The following is a 26,829-nucleotide window of genomic DNA, read 5'->3' as shown; positions in this document are numbered from 1 at the left end:
GTTGTTTTATAAAAATTTGTCGACATTATGACTGATGTTCGGTCGGCTTATTTATGTCGGCCATACGGTCTATCGGCCTTATGGTATGTCGGCTTATTGTCCTGTCGGCCTTCATTTGTCGGTCTTTTAGTTGTCGACCTTTTTTCCTGTCGGTATTTTGGCTTGTCGGCCTTTTGTCCTTGTCAGACTTTTATCCGGATCCCCTCTCTGACGAACCCTTACTTGCTGAGGCAACATCTCTAATTGTTGGGTTACGGTTTAGGTTTATTTATATTATTTAGGCTTAGGGAGATACTATGAACAAGCATAGATAGTGGTTATGTTGGCTACATTATTTATTTTAAAAACAAAAATAAAAAACATTTGTTGCTTTATAAATCTGGGTCTAATAGCCTAGTTTTTTGGTTACCATTGTTTATTAACCTAAAATTTACGTGGAAATTTGGAACGAAACGAAACGCTCCTTTTTCATAAGCATGGCTACCCCACTTGAACAAATTTTGGCGCGGCTTCTTGAGCCTGATAACGACGTTATTCAAAAGGTATTTCAATTTTGAAGATATTAGCAGTATATTCTTTAAATTACCCTTTGTTAAAAAAACGTGAGGATTTTGTCTAGTCTTACAAATAGCGATTATTTCACTCGGTCTCAACAGCAGTGAAGAACCGACCTTCCTTCAGAAATTTTCTTCCCCTTTTCCTTTTTTTCTTTTCCAGTTCTTACACCCTGCCTCGCATGCTCACTAGATCTAGATTTCTAGATTATAGAATAGATTCTGTTTCTTTGATATCGATTTTTTGACAAAAATGTATTCTAATTTTCGCTAATAGGCCCAACTTATAATAATAATATAATACTGGCGTAACAGATCAAATCAAATGGGGCCTGTGGACATAACTGTTACTACTGTTTAGTTAGTCTCATATAAATTCAATTTTCTTCAAATTATAAAAAAAATAGCATATAATTGTAGAGCTTTAAAAATGCAATCCAACAGTATCAATTTTATTAATTTAGCATAATCGGTTGATTAAATATAATTTTTTTAGTGTCGCAAATAAAATATATAGTATTATATAGAAACGCGACCAAAAACGCAGGTAAAAAGTCAAATTCACTTGTTTTAAAGCTAGTAAGCAAGAAAAGACATGATTCTTTCTTACTATTGAAATCAGTTTGCCTATACCTACATTTTTTTACACCAAGGTGAAAGTAAATAGTTTATATAAATTTATAAAATGCCATTTATATAATTTATTGTATGTTTTGTGATGAATTTTCATTGGAAAATACCGCATTTGGAAGCAGAAAGGTAAATTCTACAGAACAGATGTTGTTAGGAATGTTATAGATTATAGATCTAGGCCTATATCAAAATGTTTGTTTAATAAAATTCAATTAGAGTCCACCCATTTCTGATGGGTACCTGATATACATTGGGGAAATTAAAGGTAAAAAGTAAAGGCGGCTGTGAATATCGCTGACCACACGGACAATCACTTCATATGCCGAGGTCAAGAAACATGAACTCTACTTCATCTGCCAAATAGATTGCTTTGACTACAGAGGAATCTTAATTAATGTTTACAGGGGCCTAATAAAATTGAGTTATGTTTGTAAAAACATTAGGCCTAAGCTTTAAAAACTTATTTTGGTCAATATCGGAAAAAAAAATCTTTTCGACTAAATGGGTTGAAAAAAGCTTTGAATTTGTTTCATTGTTTGTTATTATATCTTGTAGTATTTAGAATTGAAGCTTTCTTTCTTAATTACAAGTTGTATTAATTTCAAACCTTAATGTAATTTCTTTTTAATTCAGTATTAGCCTAAATGTAAGGTAGGCTACAGAATTCAGATATTACCTATGGTTTTGTGGTTTTATATGTTTATAACATTTGTGTTTATGAAATGACCTAATGAAGTTATCAAGCAAACTGTTTTATTATTATTTTAATAGGCCTGCAAGTTATAAGTACAAAATATAGATATCTAATCACTAGATCTAGGTCTAAGTTTAAGAAAAAACTACCAAAAGGGTTTGAAATACTTAAATATAGTACTAAAAGTAGCTATGTTTTGAAAAAAAAATATCTTAAACTGGAGACATTGAATTTAAAAGTCATTATAAAAACTCCACGATCTAGAATCTAGATTTATTTCTAGATCTCTAGATCTAGTAGGAATACAGATTTAGAGGCTTTCCCATCAGTATCAATGTACTATCTTAGCTATGTGGGAGGTCAGTACGAGTTCACTGGGAAAAAAATCGGATCTGCCGTAGGGGGGTGGGTTTAGTGCGCAAATGCTCCTGACCGATTGCCAAAAGGTACAGAAATTCTAAAGATACATTTTAAAAGAAAAATGGACAGCTGAACTGCAGTTATCAAAATATCTGTGTAAGTAGAAGTATAAATAATAATATTTTACACAAATATAGCTGTCTTTTGCTAAATTTAGCTCAATTTCCACGAAAATCGCATCCGGTCGCAATAATTTTTATATCAGCTTGTCAGCCATTCAACGATCTATCACGTGTAGCAGACGCCAAACAGATTTACCCGTATGGTATTGCGCGAATGCTATTTTTAGCAACAGTGCCGAGACGCGATCGAAAAAAACGAACTAGAAAGTGGCCATAAAAAAGCGGGTCAGGGAGGTAATTCAACTCGCGTTATGAGACTAGCTATACTGTTAGTGTTACTCAGTTACTGATATGACTGTCAGTGATTGACCGTGACGACACTGAACCTCTTTCACCTGGGGCATTTGCAGGTTGTTGGGGTAGGGGTGGAAACACCAGGCGTAAGGGCCCACTGTCTTTTTAATACCCTTGGGCCCCTGGCTATCTTTTATCCCACTCGGGGGGGGGGGGCATGGGTCCACCTTCAATCACCTTGTTTAGTTGTTACAAGTTACATGGTTAAAAATGCCACGGGTAATAAGTTAGACAACTTTCATCAAAGGATGGTGAATGCAGCCTATATTTAATATCGAAGTGTCTACTCGGAAGAAGATTTTTTCTCCCCAACGTCTCCATTTAGTCGGCAAAAGATAGTTCTGCGCATGCGCAGTGACCTATGGCTAGGGTTAGGGCTAGAATGAGGGTTAGGGTTAGGGATAGGATTAGGGCTAGGGTTAGGGATAGGGTTAAGGATAGGATTAGGGTTGGTGTTAGGGTTCTGCGGTTGTAAACACACGCATGCGCAGTACCATAGAAAACATCGCCGCTAAGGCAAGTCGTAGTTTCTCTCCATTGCGCATGCGTATCGCATGCGTATCTTATTCCGACTAGAATCGGCCATTTAATATTATATATAGATCTAGATTACTATAGGCCTTGGCATATAGGCCTATAGACTATAGATCTATATTAAAATAATCATTCACTCATCAACACTACAACACTGACACAGAACAGCCTTCTGAAGATGGCCAGCCCTTTTACTTTTCTATTAGTATTGCTCACTGGCTATTAGATTTCTATAGAAATCTTCTAGATTCTATACCTGTAGTTTAACACAATGAGAATAAAATGCATTTCGGTGTAGGCTAACTGCTACTCAGTAATTCATTAGGCTACTTTACTTAGTAGATATTCTCGCTAAATCTGAAATTTTCTCACTAATTTTGAGGTTTTTAGGTAGTTTTAAACTAAATTAATTAATTTAATATTTTTCACTCACTGCCATGGTACAGCACACCTCTCCATTACAACCATCTTATGTTTGTGGCCACGACAAACCACAAATCGGTTCAACTTTTTAACTGGCTATGATCCAGAGTTCCTCACTAGTGATAATCCAAATAGGGGTCACATGGTTTTAAAAAAATGGTTGTGATATGAATGCTGGTCTTAAAAAAAACAGCTCACAATATTTGATTTCTGATAAAACTAATAATGCTTCACCTATTCGCTCATTTTTGTATTATATTATTCTCCATTTAACAGTAGGCAGTAATATTTTAATATTAATTTTTAGCTTAAGCATAACCTAATTACTTGAGTAAAAAGATATCATAGGTCCACTCGACTTTATTAAATATTTCATAAAGAATTTCAATTTATGAAGCATTCTTGTTTGTGTAGGCTACTCTTGATTTGAAGGAAGCATTCAAAGACCCATCCACACTTACAGCACTATGCCAGATACTTGGGACATCTCCTCAACCTCAGGTAAAATTTACCTGTAATTTACTTATGCTACTTACCATTGTCACAAAATCAAATTTTTTCACTTGTATCTACATTGTTTAAATTTGTAATTTTGTAGGACTTTCTATATTGCTTAGGATGAACTTTATATTCTTTTTAAGGTATGGATTAATATTTTTATTTCCATCATAAATAATTCAAAGGATGTATATTAATATAAGTAAAGTGGCCTTTCAGACCATAGATTCCATACAGCATTTTATATAAATAAAATTTCCTTTTTTTTTAGATCCGCCATTATGCAGCTGTTTTGATCAGACGTAAGATTCATAAGTCCAAGCAATGGGCTGCGCTGAGCAATGAGTTTAAAGACAGGTATTTGATGCTGATTGTCAATTTATTTGCCTGTAAATAAATATTAAATAAAAAAATGTAATAAAATAATAATTTTTTTTTACATTTAACAATGGGTAGGGCCTACTCAAATAAAATGAATTTGAACTTTTAAATTTCTATTTACAGCATCAGAGGTAACATACTTCAGCTGCTGGTCCAAGAACAAGAGTAAGCACATTAAGTTTTAATATGAGATGTAGATTTTTAAAAAAAATTTTTTTTTAGTGATCGTATTAGTAACTTTATTTTTTTTTTTTTAAATGTATGTAATTCTATTGTAGTAGGCCTTACCTTGTATACGATGTAACATTAAAATGTTAAACTACCTTTTAAAATAGTAAAAGTGCAAGGTCTGCTATAGGCATGATAGTTGGTGTCATAGCACGTCTTGATACACCAAGCAATAGATGGCCTGCTCTGTTTGAGTTCCTTGTTACCTTTACTAAAGATGAGGATCCTGTCAAGAGAGAGGTGAGAGTATTTTTTTTACCTGTAAACCCAATCTTTTCACTCACAAAAATTGATTTGTTGTACTCATGTCCCATAGCTTTTATTTGTGTTGTTTGTACTATTATTTTTTTAATGCTGCAAAGTATTTTTTTTATATAAGAATTGATTGAAGTTAACGTTTTTTAACTTTTAGTGTCACAAGTATGTTGCTATTCTACTCTTACACTTTGTTTTATTTTTACATATAATTTTTGAAAACCTGTTGAAATTGTGTATAAAAATGAAAATTTCTTTTTTTAAAAAAACATTACAAATTTACATCACTCAACAGTATAAACAGTAGATTAGAATGTCAGATCTAACATTAGTATCTAGATTTAAACTGATTTTAATTGCTTAAAACATGTTGAATTTTTTTTTTTTGTAGGTTGGAATGTATGTTTTGTCAACTGTCACGTCCATTGCTGCAGAACAAATGAAGCCTCACATGGTCTCTCTCTTGACACTCCTTGCTGAAGCTCTTAATGACAAAGCTAACATTCAAGTCTGTTATCTTGCAATCAAGTGAGTTTTTGAAGATTTTCAAGACAATTTTCCAACCTAGTTACACAATTTTTATTAGTTTGGTTCATATGTAGAATGTTTTCAAATTTTTACTAACAATTACGAACGAAAAATATTTCTAAGTTCATTAATATATCTTACTACCACATACCTGCCCCAATTTAATGCCTTTTGTGACCTTAACAGTATACACATTTTTAGTTGTAAATGTGTTATATGGTTTAAAAATATGGTTTATTTTTACTTTTTTGTACCACAGGTCTATGACTGATTTGGTGTTTTACATAGGAGATGCTGAAATGGTTAGTTTAAACTGTCTGTAATATTAGCTTCACCAGTTAAGGCATTTTAAACAAGGTTTAGTGTTTGTTGACCAGTATTACAATAATTGTATGATTCTAGCATGTTGCTGTTAATTTAAGTAAGTGCGTAACATGCATTTTCAGTATATTGATTGAGTGTTGTAATTAAATTAAAGTAACAAACATTTTAGTTAAATTCACTGAAAATAAAAAGAAATTGTGAGATTATTTTATTCACTCAGGTAGTTCAGTCTGTGATGTTTATGCTCTGTTTAGTAGGTTTTATGTAAAATAATTTTAAAACAATTTTTTTTTTCAGAAATATGTGCAGAATGTTGTCCCTAGAGTTCTAGAAGTAGTACAGGCATTGGCTGCCTCAGATGAGGTAATGAGAGGTTTACAAGCAATCATAGAAAATTGTCAAAAACATATTTCCTTAAGGGAATTTACAATAGCTTTGTTTAGCTTCATTTTGATCAACAGTTTTAATTATAGGAGTTTAAGATTAATACTCTTTGGTGGCTGTTACAGAGAGATTTAGAAGCCAGTTGTAATATGAAAGATAAAAAAATTTATTCATGTTTAAATTCAGATATTATAAAGAACTTGGGTAACATTTTTTTTTTAGGAAAAGGCTTGTGTTGCGCTGGAGTTCTTTGATGAACTGCTTGAATCAGAAGTTGCCATCATTGTTCCTCACCTGAAACCTTTGGTGCAATATTGTCTCCAGGTAATGGTGATACATATTGCATTGATGTGACTTAAATTAATACTTTTCCCTTTTGATTTTGACTTGTTTGTTAAAAGTATTAGTTGTTTTTTTTTTTTGTTGGGAAATTGAATTTTAATGGAGATGATAAAAATGAAAAACCCAATAGTTTTACAATTATATTTCTTGCTGTAGACATAAAGTCTACTGACAAATTGCACAGCTTGGAATTTTAGGGAATATGAGGCTTCAAGAAATTGCAAATCATTAAAAGGCAGTTGGATTTTTTAATGACTTCAATGTTGAGCAATTATTTCACTATTAAAATACATTTTTAGTTGGGTATATTTTGTTGATAACATTTTGTGATATTTGTATTGATATGAATGTTTTGGGTGTAAGCAGCTTTACAAGGTTCTTGTAATGGTGATGGTCTGAAAAATATTTCAACTTTTTATTTTTTCTTTGGCCATTAATTTGACATTAAATACTTGAAAGCTACCATCATTAATTTCAGATAGCAAAGAACAAAGACTACACTGACTCCTTGCGAGTTAAGGCCATGTCGTTTGTTGCTTCTCTTATTCGACTTAAAAAGAAGGTAAGTTTTCAACACATTCAATATATATTTTTAAAAACAGCTATCTGTGTGTATTTAATTTAAATGAATACACTTTTTTTCATTTGAGGATATGTTTTGATATAAATTTCTTTTACTAAATTGATAATTTTAAACATTTCAAAAACTTTAAAAAATGTCTTTCTATTAAAGACTGTGATCAAGCACCACTTAGTTGACCCCATCCTGCAAGTTTTATTTCCCATTATCTGTGATGATGAAGAGGAGGAAGATGATGGTGAGGAGGAGGAAGAGGTTCACAGTCCATCTCAATATGCTGTTCAGGTCAGTTGCTCTTTTAATTGGTTTAAAATTAAACGACCATATTTTTCAAATTTATTAAATAAATTATGGTAATTCTTCAGCTATTTTATCAGAGAAGAAAAAAAGCCCTACATTCAAACTTTTTAAAAAAATATTCAAATTTAAAATTACAAATTCAGAGTCTATTATTGGTTTGTCGCTTAACAGTAATTTATGTTGTTATCAAAAATAAAAAAATTTATAAATAAAATATAAAACTACTTCAGTGTTTTTTTGTAAACTTATTCTTCACCACGTAACTTGTTTGAATTGTTTTTATCTAAACCCTAAACAGAATTACAAAAATAATCCGCATTTACACATTTTTTTTTACAGGTTATTGACACAATGGCACTACATCTGCCACCTGAGAAATTTTTAAGCAAAGTGGTAAGTTCACTGGGTTTTTCTGATGATTTAAGTTTTTGCAAGCTGATATACAAGAGGTACAAACCATATTTAAACTGAATCTTAAGTTCGCTTTTTTTTTTTAAAGTTTTAAAATCGAGGAACAAGAAATTTTGTATAAAATTAGAGCATAACACGTCTTGATTTTCATTTACCATTACTGTAAATTATCTTTAAGTCACCCGTGTATAATTGTATAGCACCATGTGAGATTCTAACATGTTTATAGACGCCCATGGTGGAGACTTGTTTGAAGAGCGCAGCAGCCTCCCACAGAAGAGCTGCTTACCTGGTGATGGCTGTCATTGTGGAAGGTTGTGGTGACTATGTTATGAACAAGTAAGCTTTTGGTTTCTTCTTCTTTTTTTTTTGACGTTTTAGTTCTGGTGATAATGTTTAAAAGTAGTCGAAATTTAACAGTGATTTATAGCACAAAGATATGGGGCTACCTAGCCTTATTTTTTAAAATGGTATTAGATCTTACGCTTAATGCTCAATACTGTTCAGCCAACAGTCATGAGAGTACCAGATCAGTCATGCACTATTTTAAAATGTTTTTTTGTTGAATGTTGTAGATAAACTTTAACAGTGATTTATAACATATATAGGGCTCTTACGTGACTATCAGGCTTTAGTATTTTTTTATTGCTACTTTAGACCTTACCCATACAGCTTAATATAGTCCTGCCAGCAAGTATCAGAATTAGTTCAGTCATGCACTATCAACTTGTATTATGTAACTTTATTGACTATTGTAGAATGCTGGCACAAATGCTGCATACTGTGTGCCAAGGTTTGAATGACCCCTCCCACATTGTTAGGAATGCTGCACTTTTTGCTGTGGGACAGTTCTCTGAGCACCTTCAGGTAAAGTGATGTAGTACTTTTTAATAAGCTTGTTGGCTTTTGTTAGAGAAGTAAAAAAACAAACTTTTTTGAAATCTTTAAATATTCTTATATTAGATGACGTTGGTTTCCTAAAATTGTCTTATTTTAAAAGTTTTTGTTGGTCTTTTTTTAAAGCGAACTACTTAAATTAGTCAAGTATATAACTAACACTTTTAGTGTTTTTAAAAAATGTTTTAAATTGTTTTGTACTTTCAGCCTGATATTAGCAACTATGCAAACGAGTTGCTTCCCATATTATTCCAATACTTGAATAAATCAATGGAGGAAGCAGATAAGAATCCTAAAGGTGTCATCAAAAGTCACTATGCCTTGGAGATGTTCTGTGAAAATCTAGGTGAGTGTCTTGTCAACAGTCATGACATAATGTTGGCAGTGTAACGCACTACATTTTATCTTAATTTTTTAACCTGTTTGTGATGAAGCTTAATAAATTGTAATAGAAAGGGCCATTTATTTATTTTGTGTATGCAATTTCCATGTTAGTGAAATTGTTTTTTTTTCTTTTAGGTGTTGGCATTTTGCCCTACTTGTCGGACTTGATGAATTATCTTATGAATGTTGTCAGAAATTGTAACCTTTACAAACCAAAAGAACTGGCTATTAGTGCAATAGGAGCTGCAGGTAAAAGACAATCCATTTGTTTTTATTTTTAAATAATAATAAATTGAGATTTCAACTTAAATATAGACTTAAAAATATAATTTTTCAAATGTTTTAAACATATTTTTAAAAAATGTTTACTGGTTTTCTATTTTGAGTGAACTCAAATTTTGAAATTAATTTTTACAGCTAATGCTGCGAAAGAAGATATGAAGCCATACTTTAAAGATATTTTAGAGATGTTCAAAGTGTATCTCACAGTTAGCAATAATGTTGACGAGGAGACTAAAAAGTTACAGTTAGCCGCAATTGGTAAGTTTTAGTAATGCAATGCAACAGTTATATTTCATCATGTGCTGTCTATGAAGCATGATAAAATAGTGACTTCTGGCTTTTGTTCAGGTTGTTAAAATAACATGGTTGTAATTGTAAAAGCATTATTTTTGTCTTTAGGGGAATTGTTAGATAATTTGTAAAAAAAAAAAAATTATTTGTACTGTGGTTTGGCTTAGTCACCCAAATATGTGGTTTTAGTTTACCATATGTTATAAGGGATCACTTTAGTTTTTCTTCCCACCTGACTTTAGTGTAATTTACTTGATTAAAGGCTAATGCTAAATTTTAAAATACCACCTGCAGTAACACAAAAAATAATCCAGTCTAATTGAAAGATAGAATGTATTTGCATACTTAAAAAGCTAAGTTCTACACCACCACTGTAACCAAGATAATATTGGGTCTATCTAACAAATGGTACCTGACATGATGATTTTAAAATTTTTTATTTTGATAAATTAGCTAGAGGTAATTTTAAAAAAATACACTTTCAGATACCTTGGCTGTTTTTGCTCGAAGTATAGGGGAGGAAACTTTCCGTCCTTTAGCCACTGAATGCATACAGCTGGGTCTCAACCTCCTCAACAATACCACAGATCCAGATCTTCGAAGATGTGTGTAAGTAGTTCTTGGCACCTAGGGCGTCAGGGTTGGTTTTTTCTTCACAAGCCCAGTTTTTACATACTATTTCTTGTAAGCTCAATGTAAATGTAATTCAGCAAGGTATTTTGCTATAAATGCATAGAACTTTTTAAAACCTCTTTGTGTTAATTGATGATTTCAGATATAGTTTGTTTGCTGCAATCTCCACTGTACTTAAAGAAGAGATGGGGAAATACTTAGATGCTATTGTCAACTTTATGGTGTCTTCTATGAAATCTACTGAAGGCATTAAGGTAAGCAATGTGCAGTATTTTTTGTATTTCATAAATTCAAATACATTTTTCATTGCATCTGTTTCTAATGGGGGTTATTCTATCTACATTGCACAGGCGCATTACAAATCTGATGCAGAGGCAGTGACCGTGTTTGATGAGGATGAGTTCAATGATGATGAGAATCTTGAATATGATGATGCTGATGATGAAGAAGAAAACTACAAACTTGAAGGGTAAGTTTAAAACTGGCTTACCTTGATCTCCTCAAATTTCAGGAAATCCCTTAAATGTTCTTAACTTTAGTCATGCCATAAATATTAATGTTGGTAAAGCATGCATGGCTGTTTACTTGGCTATATATTTTTTTAATTTTATGACCAACCCCTTTTTTAAAAAAAATACAGGTTTTTTAAAAAAAATTACTTTTATAATAACTTTTTACTTTTGAAATTTTTAAATTTCCTGACAGGATCTCAGTAGAGAATGCTTACCTTGATGAGAAAGAGGACGCATGTTGTGCATTGGGAGAAGTAGCCCTTAACACTGGGTAGGTTGGACTTAACATTTTAGCTTTATATGTTGTGCTTTACCCGCTTTTGTTTTGTACCAATATAGTGTTAGTTAGCCAGCACCATCGCAATTATGGGTTTTTCTTTCATTCTACCATGCGGCATATATTTTTTGTTATAATCACTAGTCTATACAGGATTGATCTTTGTTGTCTGTTAGTTGGCATTTGTTAATGGGTATGAATTCTTGGCTAACTGTTCAAATAAAATTTCATCTTGGTTAAAATATCTATTTGCATTTTATTATTTGTCTGTAAAATCTAGAAATAACTTAACCAGCATCTGTCACAGTAATCTTATATGTGTTATTATTTAAATTAAAACAGTGATTCTAAATATTTGTCATTAAAACTGACTTTTCAACTTGCAGGAAAGCTTTCCTCCCCTATCTCCAGTCATCCTACAATGAAGTCTTGGATCTTGTTGCCTATCCAGCTGTAGGGATTAAAAAGGGTGCTTTCTCAACACTGGGACAGTTGTGTTTATGTGTTCATAACTCTTTTAAAGAAACCAACTCAGAAGATGCATTAACTGGTAGGCACACATTTTGAATATGTTAAACCGTTAACCATTTCTTTTTGTTTTTATGAGTTATCCAACACTTTTTCTATAACTGTTTTTATGAGTTATTGAGTTATTGCTTTAACTTTCCCATTCTAGTTAACTAAAACAAACCACAATATTTATTGTTGCTATCATCAACTTTGTAGATTATACACCTTAGGTAAAAGTAAATAAGTAAGGATTTCTCTTTAGATCTAGCAATCCATTTGGCAAATGAAGTAGAGTTCATGTTTTTCTTGACCTCTGCATGTGAAGTTAGGTATGGTAAGCACTTTGCCCAGCCGCCTTTACTTTCCCTAACGTGAGTTAGGTACCCATCAGAGCTGGGTAGACTCAGGGACGTTCAACTGGCTTGGACCCGGATTTGAGACTTTCGGGTTGGCAGCCTAGCACATACACCTTATGTAGAGGCTACATATTCCCTTCCATACAGAATGTGTTAATCTTTTCCAGGACTTATAACTCATCTTTTGTACTTGTCAATCCACTTAAACTGGATTACCATTTGAGCCATCAGTTATTTTTTTTTTATATAGCTGTTGTATCTAGAATACTAACCTGTTCATAACCCCTCTCTGCAGCTTTAAAGATGATGATCGTGGGGGTTGTGCCCAAGTACCTGGAGGCAATCAAAACAGAAGTTGACCGCACAGTGGTGATGACAGCTGTTGATGCCCTGCAGGAGCTGTTGGATAAAATTGGCCAGCTAGTCCTCTCAATCACTGGAGCAGCTGATGCTATCCTCTCCGCAATGAAGGAAATTTTTACCCACAAGGTAGGATTGATTTTTATTAAAGCACTTTAAAATTTTGCTATATTAATAGTAGGCCTATGTACTTTGTTTTTATTTTAAAAATTGAAGAATAAGACTTGTTTTTGTATCATGAGATTTGAAATAAGGTCATTTAAAATTATATAAACCTTTAAAGTTATTTTTAAAATTACTGTTTAATAAATATTTCTAGATTGTTAATTTAATAATTATGCTAACAAAAATTAAAATAAATTTTTCTAAATTTTTTATTCCCTATTCTTCAGGTAGCTTGCCAGGATCAGGAAGATGATGGTGAAGATGAAACAGAAGCAGAGTTTGACAGCATGCTCATTGAGTCTGCAGGAGATGTACTTCCTGTCATGGCAAGAATCATGGGCGGTGACAATTTCCTACCATTTTTTACCTCTTTCGTTCAAGACTTGCTCAAGAGACTAGTAAGCATCATACTTCATCTTTACTTCTAAAAACATTTGTATAATTAACTTTTGTTTATAATTGATTTGTTAAGAGGGAAGTCCAATGCTTCTTTTTATACATTTTTTTTAGAAAGAGACTTCCTCCACATCAGAAAAGTCATTTGCTGTAGGCACATTAGCTGAAGTGATTGAGGCCTGTGGTCCCCCTGTTGGTTGTGCATTTACTAGTGTTTTGTATCCTGTGTTCACACGCATGACAAAAGATGAAGATGAGGAGGTGCGAAGCAACTCAGTCTTTGCTCTAGGTGTTTTAGCTGTGAATGGGGGTGATGCCATGATTAGGTAAGTGTTCATCTCTACATCACTCTGAAAGCACAAACTGCTACCCATGCTATCTATATAAACATTTTAAAAACCTGCCTATATTTTGAATCAATTTTCCAAATATTTAAATTGAGGAAATGAGAAATTGTATTAAAAAAATTAAGTGAAAGGAAATGGAACTTAGGTAGTGAGACTATCAACAATAGTCCTGAGGTTTTAGATTTTGAACTTTTTACTAAGATTTAACTGGTTCTAAAAAAAAATTCACTTAATTTCCTTGAACACCTAGTTGATTGCTTGCCATTTTTTAGATACCATGGTATAAAATACTATGGAATTTTAAAATCACTTGCTTTCTATCAATACTTTAATTATATAATTTTGTTGAAGTAGCTTAGTACATTTTATTTTGATGAAATGCTGATTAGACATTAGTATAGAATTGTGATTTTATTGGTTACTAGCCTAGTGTTCGGAACAGTGTTACTATTATGGCTCAGGTTAGAGTAGCAATAAAAAGCTTTGATATGATCTACTGCTACAATTACAACACATTCAACTGTTTATCTAATTTTTATGATATTTTTTTACTCTTAGTCATTACACAGACATACTGAAGACATTATTTACTGTGATGAATGCTGAGAGGAATCCCAGAGTGTTGGATAATGTTTGTGCTGCAGTGTGTAGGATGGTGTGGCATAGTCAGCAGAATGTTCCCCTTGCCCAGGTAACCTCTTTTACTCTGTATTAGATTAACAGTGGTAAAAAAATATTACTTTTTGCACTGGTAATTTTTTTTATCACTGTTAATTTAGTTAGGAACATTTCACCTCGAGTGGTAATTTAATTCCAGTTTTTTTTTTTGTACAGCTGTCATTTTTACTGATAAAATATTTTTTTCTCAGGTTCTTCCTGTGATTGTTCAACTGTTGCCACTGAAGGAAGACTTTGAAGAGAATGTGACAGTATTTACGTGTCTAATGAAGTTATACACAGAAAATGTTCAGGAAGTAAGGAAGACTTTTTATTTAATGGTTTCTACTGGACTAGTTGTGAGCATATTTTGTACCTTAGTACAACTGACCCAGTGTTATGTTGGTGGTTTCACTCTTGTTTATATATTTAAATAAAACATCATTTGATCCTGCTACAATTTTAATTGGATTAACATTAAGTGTTTCTTTAAACTGCTAACAGCAGCTGTTATCTGGGGGAATGGTTGTTTAAGGGGATATGCTATGTTTTTTTCTATTTTTTACACTTTAAGATCTAAAGCCTTTTGAATACTTTTATCATATTTGGCATATAAAAGTAAGTACTAAATAGCAAAAAAGAGGGTCGAAAACAATTTTGGTTGTCATGGAAACCCAAAAAACCTCCGCCATTTTGAATTTTACGGTACTTTTAAAAATACTAAGGCTTTTTTATTTATGCACCTATAGCAATCAAATTTAAACTGCTTATATTTCAGTATATATCAAAACTTTTGTCACGACAACTTTTTGAAATAATTACTAGTAAGAATTTTACAAGGTCTAAAAAATCGTACCCTTTTTAGTATTCAAAAGTTTCAAAATGTGCATATTAATTACCAAATACTTTTTTTCTATGAAAGCAATCACAATTCCCTCGTGACAAAAGTTGTATTTTTGCATCAAGAACATTTACTGAAAATATGGTTTGCATTGTTTAATAAATAAAAAAGTAGTAGGCTTTTTAGTGTTAAAAACCTGCGAACTGAGAAAAACAGCCAAAAGTAACAAAAATTGGGTCAGGAAAGTACCATATCTGTGTAAACTGCAAAGCCGATTGTAAGCTTTGGGTGTTTCCGAGATGTAGGAAATTAAGTTTATTAGATACATGAGAAATCCAGCTTTCCAATGATGTCAAATACAATATAATGACGGATATAAAACTTTTTATAGAGAGCTTGTAAGATTGGGAAAAATTATTTTTTAATTAATAGGGTCATAAAAATCGTAATTTAAACACATAAAATATTTTTTTCTCTTTAAAGTTATTATTTTCTTTATACAAAAATGGACAAAGTATCCAAAAGTGCAAGAAACCCATCATGACGTAAAACAAGAAATTTTGTGATTTTTTTCCGCTCATATCCCCTTAAAGAAGATAAAACAAACTATGGAATGCACAAATTTAAGTCAATGCTACCTGTTTGGCTAAATGGTTTAGGTGATAGTGTTTAAAAGTGATTTTTCTAAACTAATTTGAATTTTTATTAATTAGGTAAAGTGGGTTAACCACTAATTCACTTTTGGTTTACATATTTTCTTAGTTTGATTTTATAGTGTTGCTTAGTATAATTATTTTTGAGTCTTGAATTTAGGTGCTTTGATTTTAATGCGTTAAATTCAGTCAATCTCGTGGTAGTTGGCAACACTTTCTTTGGTACTCTTTAATGGGGCTATATAGGAATTCTTAATTAAGTATTGATATAAAAACACAAAGAGGATGGGTCTCACTATCTAACAAATAGTGACACCCATCTTCTAACAAATCATCACATCTCATTAGTTGTAATATATTTTACATAATTATTTGCTCGTTCTAAACTATTTTAAAACATCAATTTATTACAAAGTAGAGGTTGACCTTGTCATTTTTTCTTTTTCACTCATTTTTGTCTGTGAAACCTTGCAAATTACCAAATAAAATATATCTTTCTTAATTGTTTAACCTATTTTACTGGTCAAAATGTATTTTTTATATATTATTTAATATTAATTTAACAAAGTATTATTTTGTATATGAAAATGGGCGTGACTAAATGTATTAAAATATTTCAGTTGATCCCGTACATTCCTAAAATTGTGGAGACGGTGGCCGTGGTGATTAGAACAGAGAAGATCAAGGAAGGTGAGTGTGAGTGCCAATTTTTTTACTACAAGCTATTTGTAGTTGTGGCTTGCAGTGAGTAGAAAAATATGCACTAAAATCACTTTAATGTAGAGTAATTTTAACATGGAAGTAGTATTTTTTGCACACTTTTGACCAATCCCAACAACGTTAGATTTTCACTTCTTGTTGCTTGAGAATAGAATATTTGCTCTGGATTTATTCACCTTCTTGTAAGACTTATTTTAAAAACCTTTCATGTAGTTTATATAGAATCATGCAAAAATATATAATTAATAAACATTAAAATTATTGAGAAGCGTAATGCATTGCTGGGGTTGGTCACTGTGACAATAAGAGCCGTAAGTCTCTTTCTGAATAAAACAAAGTTCACTCTGATAGCTCTTTTATTGTTGTTTAAGCTACTTGTTTCAACTTCAGATCATAGCAACTTACAGTTTTTAACTGTTCTAGAATTCTATGCAATTCTTTTTAGAAGTATCACTTAAAATTAAGAGTATTGACTGGCAACCATGATTTGATTGAAATTATCAAAGATTTTATCATATTAGCTCTCAGTTTTAAAAAAGATTGTCACTTGTAATGTCTTTTACTTAGAAGTTTTATAAGGGTATTTGAAATGTTTTGCTATCGAAATATCATAACTCTCTCTATGTGCACTATCACATACCCAATAGTTATTCCAATAAGAATGTATTGATTTAAAGTATTAACAATTGCTTTGCTTATTTAATCCTGTAAAGAAATATAAATTGTGCTATTATATTTATTTATTCATATTACTTGCTTCAGTATGTAACCAGAACACAGCACTGCTTAAGTTTTACTTCACTTTTTAAAAAATCTGTTATAGAATGTCAACTAGGAAATCTGTATTGTGACTTAGGCTTTATATATAGTTTTCCTAATCTGTATACATAGAATTATTAGCAATAAGCAACCTATTTTAGCAACTAATCCATGTATTTAGATATTTTATCTTACTGTGTTACCTGTAGTATTTTACTGTTGTATTTTATAGTTGCATACAATGCACAATGTTCTTGTTGCACATGATCTGTAATTTTTCTTATTGTGGATTTTTATTTATTCTTACAGGGCATATTTATAAATGCCTTTCAATTTTTTAATCTTGTAGATACAATAATTTGATGTAAAAAATTAACTGCTAATTATTGTAAATAGCTATTGTTAAAAAAATATTTTTTGAAAAAAAAATTATAATTATTTTGTTTAAATTTAGGAACTAAGGCCCTTTATCTAGTGTTTTTTATAATGGGTTTTCAGGTAAAAAAAAAAAAGTATTTTTCTAGAAAACTAAGACTTTGTTTCCTCATTGAATATTTCATTTGTTTTCAGACACACAAACCCTTCTAGTCCATTTCATTCATAGCGTCCACACCAAATTTCCTGCAGAGTTTGAGCAGGTGAGGTCCCGTCTGGAACCAGAGCTTGTGGCAGTCCTTGACCTTTGCCTGAGCACCCAAGCTCCAGACATGCCAGTCTCTTGATTGTGACAGAGTTGAATGACTCAAATTTTTGTTTTGTTGTTTACATTTTTTTTTTTAAATTGTTTTTAAAACTGAGTAAAGAATTTTTAGTTGTCCCTCCCTTCCCTGTCATCAGGTGGTTTTGATAACTTCAACAAAAAGAAATCACTGCGTAGTTATTTGTGTTAAATCAGGGGTCTCCAAACTTTTCAGTCCGAGGGCCGCATTAACTATCAAATTTCAGTTCGGGGGCCAGTTTTTTCAAGGCATGTCTGATTTTTTTTCTGGGCAAAGTTCTTCAGCTATCAACAACCAACAATTTTTCCTTGTACAAAAATATCTTCGCGGGCCGTAGTTTGGAGACCCCTGTGTTAAATAATTGATGTGAGGTTTTTTTTCGCATACTTTGTTTTGGGTTAGCTACAATATACCAAGTGCAATGATTCCTTAAGTTTTGTCAAAAACTGTATACAGCCAGAGAATAAAAAGCCATGCATTTTTTTTATTTTTGTGTGCTGGAAACTACTACAGTGATAAGTCAGAATTAACTTTTGACCATACTTTGTGATTGTAATTGACCTGTTGGCTGAAAAACCAATGTATTGATCATTTCATGTTTTCTTTTTAGATTCAAAAGGCTTTATTCTATGGGTTAAACTATTTTATTCAGTTGTTTTTGTTTTTAAAATATTAAGAGTTTAAGAAAAGGACAAATTTAGATCTTTTTAAGTTAAAAAAAATATTCTATAACATTATTGAAACTCCGAAAGTCTCAAGTTTGAAACCGGGTTCAGGTCCGTAGAATGACCCTGAGTCCACCCAGCTCTGATGGTTACCTGACTTAAGTTGGGGAAAGTAAAGGCGGCTGGGCATAGTGCTATCCCTTTATAAATCGAGGTCACAGATAAAGGTGAATTATACTTCACTTGCAACATAGACCGTCAAAAGGCAACTTTACTATTGAAACATAAAATGAACAGTTGAGATTGTGTTGAAAATGTCCATCTGTACATACTACATAATGCATTGACATAATACTTACAACCCTAAACGAAAAATGATAAACATTGAAGTATTTTGAAGTCTTGTACATGTTTTTTCTACTGTGTCTATAAAATTGATGATGATGAAATGTGTCTCTGTTTTAGTGTTTAGCGCTGGTCTTTAACCCTCTCTATGCTGCTTTTTGTTGTTAACCCCCCCTCCCCCTCCTCTCTTTAAATTGGGAATTCCCTTTGTATTTATCCCATTCTTGTGAAAACAACAGTTTGCCCATATTTTTTGTATATAGGTATTTATATGGGTAATATTTCTATATGCCTTCTGGTACATGTTCTTTCATCTGTGGATTGACAAAGTATTTAATTTGCTTCTATTTATGTCATTAATTTCATGCATGGGATTTATATTTGAATAATCTCATTACCCTTTATTTAAAAAAAAATTACAGCAGTGTATTTTTACGGCTATTTTGTGTATTTGTTTTATTTATTCAAGTGAAGCAATATTTTATTACCTGCCTCCAATGCAAGACCAGCCCTTAACTCTAAAGATAAGGACCTAAAAATGTTGCTGATGAAACTATAAATGTTTAAGAAAAATAAAATTGTATCTAGTCCAAACAGCTGCTATGTTTAGTGGTGATTCTTTTTTAAGGAAGTTTGAAAAATATAAATGCTGTACAAAATAGTTCTTTAATTTATAATCTGCTTCTTTCTCCTGATCTGCATTTCTCTTACAAGTCTGTCATAATGTTGAATGTTTTTTTTTATATGATTAGAAATAGTATTCTTACATTGTCTTGACATGTTTTTTTCTTTTTTTTTTTTGTTAATCTATCTAAAATATTTCTTTGTAATGCTAATTCAAGATTTTAACTACTGACATGCTAGGTTATTCTTCAGTCAAAAAGTTCTATTTTAAGCATCCAGCCTTATGAATTATTCTGCTGCTTAGAAGTGCCACAATTCCTGCAAAAAAAATGTATATTGTAATTTTTTAAAAGTTAATTGTATAAACTAAAAGAAATTTTATAAGAAAACCTGTAATAGAAAATCTCAATTTAAAAATTACTTTACTTGATGATGTCCATATTATGTTTTAGAAATATCAGTCTTTTTATACTTGAAATGTAAAATTTAAAAACATTAAATATTTTTAGTATGGTATCTTATCATCAAAATGGAAGATATTAATTAATAATACTTAGATCATGAAAATTGTGTTTTATAAACTGTATGACAACTTGTTTTACTTTGGAAAATAAAAACAGAACTCCCTTAAGAAATTTGTTTTGTTTTAGGTTGTGAACAAAAAAACTTAAAAAATTATTTTTTAGTAGGCTACCTGTTTAAAACTTTAGGACTAATCATATATATTGCACAACACAAAATATGAGTTTAAAATCCTCTTTCACATTAAACATTGCATTCAGATCATCACAATTTGGTATTACGTAGATCGTTACTGATGATGAACAGTGCCATTGTCACTAGTGTTTCTAAATCTAAAACATTTTTTTTTTCGGGTGAAAAAAAAAATTTGACTATCTGCAGTTACAAGAATTACAGTGCAGCCAAAAGAATGTAAGTCAACAAAGTCTTGCTAGAGCCATTTTTGTGCGCTGACATAATGATCAAGGATAGTGACAAATTTTTTAAAAAATCAGCCAGTCTATTAGGCAGAGTTTCTACCAGGCATCTTTTCAGGGGGGTGGGGGGATCCGCCGCCCCCCCCCCCCCCCCCGAACGAAATGGAATATATTTAAAAAAAAAAATTACCAGTGTCCGCCCCTCCCATCCTGGAGAAGAAAAAGTCTGAAATAAACACTGAATGGCAGTAGGACATTCACTGATCCCTAGTCTGAAAAAAAAACCTACCCTTTTGTATAACCTTAACATTAAATTAAAGTGAACCCTTACCGTAATGCAAGGGAGAAGTTTAGTTTAGGATTAAGTTTATATTTAGAGTTTGTGCTGGTGTTTCCGTAGAGCTAGGGTTTAATTTTTATTTACCTTTGAGTGAATAAACGTATCCTACACTATACCGGTTACCTATTTTAGCAATTTTTGCTAAAAAAAAAGTTCGCTAAATAACGGGCTCTTGTGTTTCTTACTTAGCCTGAACGTATTATCTCGTTTTATTGATTTTTTCTTAGGGATTGTCCGGTTTTTATGTTCTATCTTTGGAACAGTCTCTAATATGATATATTACAATTTTCATAGTTGGATTATATAAGCTTGTTGGAACTAAGTCACAAAGCAGCAACATTCATCTGACGAGGTAGGCCTATCACTTTGTAATTTAAACCTACAGAATTGCTACGTATACGTATAATCAAACTCAATTGATTTGAAACTTTAGACGCTACACTTAAAAGCAGGCGTGTTCAGAAAAAACGACTCCTGTTTATAAATTGTTATAGCCTACTAAAGTGGAATGCAAATGCAGTGTCAACAAATTTAAATTTTAAATCAGCATCTTGAGCTAAAATGTGAAGTCTTTTTTACTGTATGGCTCGGAGACAGAGGGTAACCAACAGTTGAAAACGAAATAAAAGAAAAGGAAAGGTGGTGAATAGGGCACCAACTTGGAAAGGCAGCGAACAGCCAGGATCGTCTCAAGGGGGGGGGGGGGGGGGTCCAATTTTTACCCGGGGAACAAACTTTCGATTTGCACCCCCCCCCTCAAACTTTCAATTTGCACCCCCCCCCCCTCAAACTTTCGATTTGCACCCCCCGTCATACTTTTTATATAAATACCGAGGGGTCTATGGGGGGGGGGGGGTTATGACCCCCCCCTATCCCCCCTGCCTACGCCACTGACAGCGAATAACATTAACACAACTCGACAAACTGGCGTGGAAGAGGTGGAGACAAACAAGTCATGAAGGTAATCATTCGAAATAGAGATAGGGGAGTTTGGAATGTTATAGATTGAGCTTTAAAGATAAAAAGTTAATTGATGAAGTGCTGCCTTGGCCTATGTTCGTCAGGGAGCCGAAAAGAATGAAAAGAGGAAAATCGGAGTTTAGAAGTGGGTTCGTTGAAGGTGCAAGCTATAAATGGGTCCATATTCAGTCGTTTTTTAGAACACATAGAAACTAGTAGGCTTATATTATAGGCGGACATTGTTTATATATTTTCTATATAAATTCCATTTCGTTTGAGGGGGGGGGCGGGGGGGGTAGACTTTCTTCGGGGGAGCTCTGCTCGGGGGGGGGGGTAGACTTTCTTCGGGGGAGCTCTGCCCCCCCCCCCCCCCCCGAAGAGATGCATGGAAGAAACTGATCACATTTTATTGATATTGTTGCTAATTCAACTAGAAAAAATTCAAATGCTCCCCCACCCTATCCGGGAGAAATAAGTCTGAAAAAAAAAGAACAACTGAAAAGAAAAACCCACAGTTCTTGTAGTGTTGGGCTCCCCGCAGACCTCCCAAGGTGAGTTCCAGAACGGAACACATATTTTAAGCTTGACCGTCTTTAGTTATAATTGTGAAATGTCTATATTGTGAGATTATTTAATGATTTTTTTGTTTTTGAAAAAAAAAGGTTATGAATGTTATAGATGTTCAGCCTACAATTGTTATATATGAATCCTTAAGAAGAGGGTGAAAATATGAAAAATTAGCTGATTAATTTGCGACTAAAACGATTTTAGACGCATTTGTTGCACTATCTCATGTTCTATGTCTACTAACATTAAGTATTGCAATCTACAACAGCTATTGATGTATTTATTTTTCAACGTTATAATACTAAATAGACCTACCAAACTATTTTGTTTAGAACTTCTGCTCTATATAATTTTTTTTACAATAGCAAATAATAACTTAAAGTTGTATTTATAAGTAAGCGGTAAACCGAAGGTGCAAACATTTGAAATAAATATTAAGTTAAGTAACGAATTATCTCCTATTTGGAAATCCAAATACCATAATTTTATCCAAGGGAAACAACTTTCTCAAGAATAGCTAAATTAACCAAGTGTAACTAAGACATGCTTGAAAAACACAATAAACCGCTTTAAATTTCAATACTTAATAATTATAATAAGTATTTTATATAAGCTATGTAACTTTTCTAAGTAATATATTTTACTCATTAACTAATTAACTGTAGGTTTTGTTTGAAAGTCTAAATACCGTTGCTTTATTATAACATACTTTTAGTCAATTTTGATGACATTTCTTTTAATTGCGGTGTGTGCTGTCATTTATCGTTATTTTAATTATACAACATACAACAAAAAAAAAAAAAAAAAAAAAAAAAAAAAAAAAAAAAAATTTGGTTTTATAACACCAGCACAAACTGCAATACCACCCACTCCACAAGCCCCCATGCCAAGCAGTCACCAAAACTCCCCAATCAAAGACGCAGCAACTAACCCAAGAACACCGCCCAAAAAGCAGCCTCCAACACAAATGCCAACGTCACCCGCCCAGCCAGCACCAGCACCAAGCAGCCAACAAGCAAGCACAGCCATTGAACCAACAGCCCCAAGTACAAGCATAACGGAATCATCAAACATCAAATCAAATACATCAAAAGTACTCTTACCAAACTTTGCTTTACCACTCGCGCTGAGCCAGAACACTTTTACGTTCACAGCGACGCCAAACTCTAGCAACCCCAATCAAAGCGTAGATATGAGTGACAGCACACATTCAAAAAGGAAAAAGGAAGTTAGCCCCACAGACACAAAACAATCAAAAAGTCAAAAAACCAAAATGCGGATATATGATAACAAACAGTGCAGGTTCTGCACCCTCCTTTTCAAAAATGCTTCGGAAGTGACGGTACACGAACGTCACAAACATACAGACTTCTTAATATGTGAGGTCTGTGATGGCGAAGATGTGTACCTAGACATATATGCGCACTACAAACAAAAGCATCCAGAAAAAACTGTATACTTTTGCCATTCTTGCACCCTAAACCTCCCATTAAAGGGTATGAAAGCACACACTGAAAGCCACCATCCGATGCCTAAAAAATAAAGTATTTGTTCTTAAAAAGTTTAACTTTATAAACGTTTTGTATTAGAAATGCAACAATTTGTATTATTTGTATATATTTTCATGCAAACCTACTCTTGCTGCCAACCCTTGGGAAGGGAAAGCAGCAAGAGAGGAACAATATTAAACGCCAAAAAGAAAAAAAAACATTTGGTTGTATACAACATTTGGTTGAATGATTGTTTATCCATCTGTAATTTTACAAATGTGAATAGTGAATAGTATTTTGTGCAAAAAAAAAAAAAAAAAAAAAATACAACATTTGGTTATGTTGGACCCGAAAAATAATAATTACAGACCTTAAAATATTGTAAAGCATGTTACATACATAATTGAGCATTATATATTAGAATTCCATTTGGAACCTTGTGTGTGTTATTTTTTTTCTTCACATTTTATACATTGTAAGTACTTTTTTTCTTTTTTATTTCTTGTGTGTGTTGTCTGGCCCCGGGTGGGCCTCACGCACAACTATGTCGGAAAAATACATCAAACGGCTATTCCTGCCGAAGTTTGGCTTGGCAGGACATGCGCCAAAAACTCTAGAGATTTTCATAGAAGAGGGTTTTTCTTTAGCTACCCTCACAGCTGACGAACTAAAAAGAGAGCTATGTATGTTATGTAGCCTATCACCAGCTGAATTTGAAGGTCTGTATAACTATGGGACACTGCGTAAATGGTATGTCACCATTAGATCAAAGGAACTATATGAGAAAATGCACCTAAAAGAATTTCACAGAGATGTGCCACCTGGGGTAACATCCAGATACAGAGTGCAGAGAATATCAATAACCTACGCCGACAAATCTGGACAAAGAGGCATGCTGAAATGGCTGCCTTCCAAGACAAGCGACGATGATATAATGGCGATTCTGAAATCTATTAGCAGTCAGGACTCAACACCAACATCAAGGTGCAAGAAGAAGATTTTTTTGGTCGGATCTTGGGTCCTGCCCCCACCAGAGGCGTAGCGGGCTAATCCGGTGCCCGGGGCGGACTATCAATTTTGCGCTCCCCATATCTATATATAGTTATTCCTGTCTGTGAAAAAGCCCCCCCCCCCCCACAAGCTGGAAAGGTTTGTGGCGCTTCTTAACAGTTACTATCCCGTAACATCTTCTATTTCGGTGTCACAAAGTTATAAAATCAGTGTGTGAAGCCTTGTAGTCGTTTATTTTTCTTAGCTTTGACAGTATAATTCGATACTTCACCTTAAAATGAGCTTTCAAATTAATTTCTATACCCCTTTTGGCACCCCCTTAAGGTCGGCGCCCGGGGCGGCCGCCCCACCCGCCCTTCCATAGCTACGCCTCTGGCCCCCACCCCCTCCGCATTGCGGGTTCTTGCGGCATGGTTGTTCCGTCCCTGGCCACAGTATACATTAGCTTTTTTTTTTAAACTTTGCTTATGGCAATGTTTAATTGAATTAAGTAAAAGTTTGAGAGAAACGAAACTTCTTAACTAAAATGAACTATCCCAGTAAGCACACATATATTGACCCAATATTGGCTAAACGTTGGTTACCAATATTGGCTACATCTTGGTGCAACATTTGCTCAACCTTGGCCAAACACTGGTAGTGAAACTCGGCATGATGTTGGCGCAATATTGGCTATATCCTGGCTACATATTGGCCCAGCATTGGCTATATCTTGGTCAAATATTGGCTATATCTTGGCCCAATATTGGCTATATCATGATTACATCTTGGCCCAATATTGGCTATATCTTGGCCCAATATTGGCTACATCTAGGCCCAATATTGGCTACATCTTGGCCCAATATTGGCTACATCTTGGCCCTATATTGACTACATCTTGGCCCAATATTGGCTACATCTTGGCCCAATATTGGCTACATCTTGGCCCAATATTGGCTATATCCTGGTTACATCTTGGCCCAATATTGGCTATATCCTGGTTACATCTTGGCCCAATATTGGCTACATCTGGGTCCGATAATGGCTATATCTATATATAGTCATTTCTTTACAATTCTGGCTGGAGAAATCGTACATGTGAGTTAGGGGTCATTCATAAATGACGTCACGCTTTTTTGGACGATTTTTACCTCCCACCTCTCCTCCGTCACACATCGTCACAAAAAGCCAGACCCCCTAAAATGACGTCACACTTCAGCCTACACCCACCCCCCCCCCCCTCAAAATGCAGTTGAATTTTTCTAAAAACATCGATATTTTTCCAAAATCTTGTCTGAACTATGTCAAAATAGATAATTTCAATCAATTCCTATTGCAATTTATTAAAACAGTTTTCTAAAACGCGAAATAACGTCTAAAATTCGTTTTCTAACATTGCTTTTTTATAATTCAAAAGTGTGACGTCGCACCATCTGAACCCCTCCCCCCTCCCACTCGTCACACACCGTCACAAAATTACGGACCCCCCCCCCTCACCCCCTACGAATGTGACGTCATTTATGGACGACCCCTTAACACAATCGGTTTCCTTTTAAAGTGTTAAAAAAATTCTACACTCCAATCCAGTGTAAATCCTTCCGATTTTTGGTGGCTAAAAAGCGTCCCCCCCCCCAAACATATTTTTAAAAAAAAAGGTGAGCGTTTTATAGCGGTCATTAACATTCAACACTAAAGGGTATTTTGTTTTTTATTGTTACAAATTGTAAAGTGTACGTTGATACTATTGTTTTTTTTTATGTTTTAAAGATTTTTCTACTCACCAATCTGTTGTAGGCGATCCTTCTGATTTAAGTTGGCGAAAAAGCGCTCCCCCCAACTTGGATAAATTTTGTGAGCAGTTTTTACTGGTAACTGACTTATAAGCGTATTTATTTTACTGGTACACAATCAAGGTAGAAAATAGTTAAATCAGTATCTAAAGCTTAGAATCCGTTTATTTTCTTAACTCAAACTGTAAATAATTCAATATTTCGGCTAAAAATGAGCTTTTTTTGTACAAAAAAATTCAAACTCTTTTGGCGCCCCTCAAGATTGGCGCCCGGTGCTGCCACTCCCTCCCCCAAGCTCCGCCATTGGTAATGTGACCTCGATTATGAACGACCCCTTTTACATTTTTGCCTGCCAATAAAATGCAACAGAACTGAGAAAATTCAATTGAAAATTGCGTTTGAAAAATAAATGGTGACGTCACACTTTCAAAACTTTCACCATGTTTATCGTCACAT

General features: G+C 33.3%; 1 protein-coding gene and 1 long non-coding RNA gene across 3 annotated transcripts; one reads left to right on the top strand and one right to left on the bottom strand.

The window, feature by feature from the left end:
* Window positions 1-442: 442 nt before the first annotated feature.
* On the top strand, window positions 443-19,912 carry LOC131951814 (importin-4). Of its 2 annotated transcripts, none has more exons than XM_059314214.1 (29): window positions 443-542; window positions 4,089-4,175; window positions 4,444-4,529; window positions 4,677-4,718; window positions 4,889-5,021; window positions 5,428-5,564; window positions 5,824-5,866; window positions 6,186-6,251; window positions 6,495-6,596; window positions 7,093-7,176; window positions 7,348-7,479; window positions 7,834-7,887; window positions 8,135-8,244; window positions 8,664-8,772; window positions 9,010-9,148; window positions 9,322-9,435; window positions 9,604-9,726; window positions 10,245-10,368; window positions 10,535-10,646; window positions 10,743-10,861; window positions 11,098-11,175; window positions 11,568-11,731; window positions 12,343-12,536; window positions 12,800-12,970; window positions 13,083-13,294; window positions 13,874-14,006; window positions 14,185-14,289; window positions 16,087-16,162; window positions 17,516-19,912. In XM_059314214.1, the coding sequence occupies exons 1-29, from the start codon at window positions 477-479 to the stop codon at window positions 17,665-17,667; spliced, it is 3,267 nt and encodes a 1,088-aa protein (XP_059170197.1). In that variant the 5' UTR covers window positions 443-476; the 3' UTR covers window positions 17,668-19,912. The 2 variants fall into 2 exon arrangements, with proteins under 2 accessions (XP_059170197.1, XP_059170198.1); XM_059314215.1 differs by having other exon boundaries at window positions 448-542; window positions 16,087-16,156.
* Window positions 19,504-26,829, bottom strand: LOC131951819 (uncharacterized). The gene is made up of 2 exons (XR_009388446.1): window positions 26,365-26,829; window positions 19,504-19,616 (listed from the first exon to the last, which is right to left on the bottom strand). It is a non-coding gene; the product is annotated as an uncharacterized LOC131951819 (long non-coding RNA).

The sequence above is a fragment of the Physella acuta genome, unplaced genomic scaffold (genome assembly GCF_028476545.2).
Source record: "Physella acuta isolate Inbredline_101_S28 unplaced genomic scaffold, ASM2847654v3 ptg000830l, whole genome shotgun sequence".
NCBI lineage: Eukaryota > Metazoa > Mollusca > Gastropoda > Physidae > Physella > Physella acuta.
This window is presented reverse-complemented; position numbering and strand designations above follow the sequence as displayed.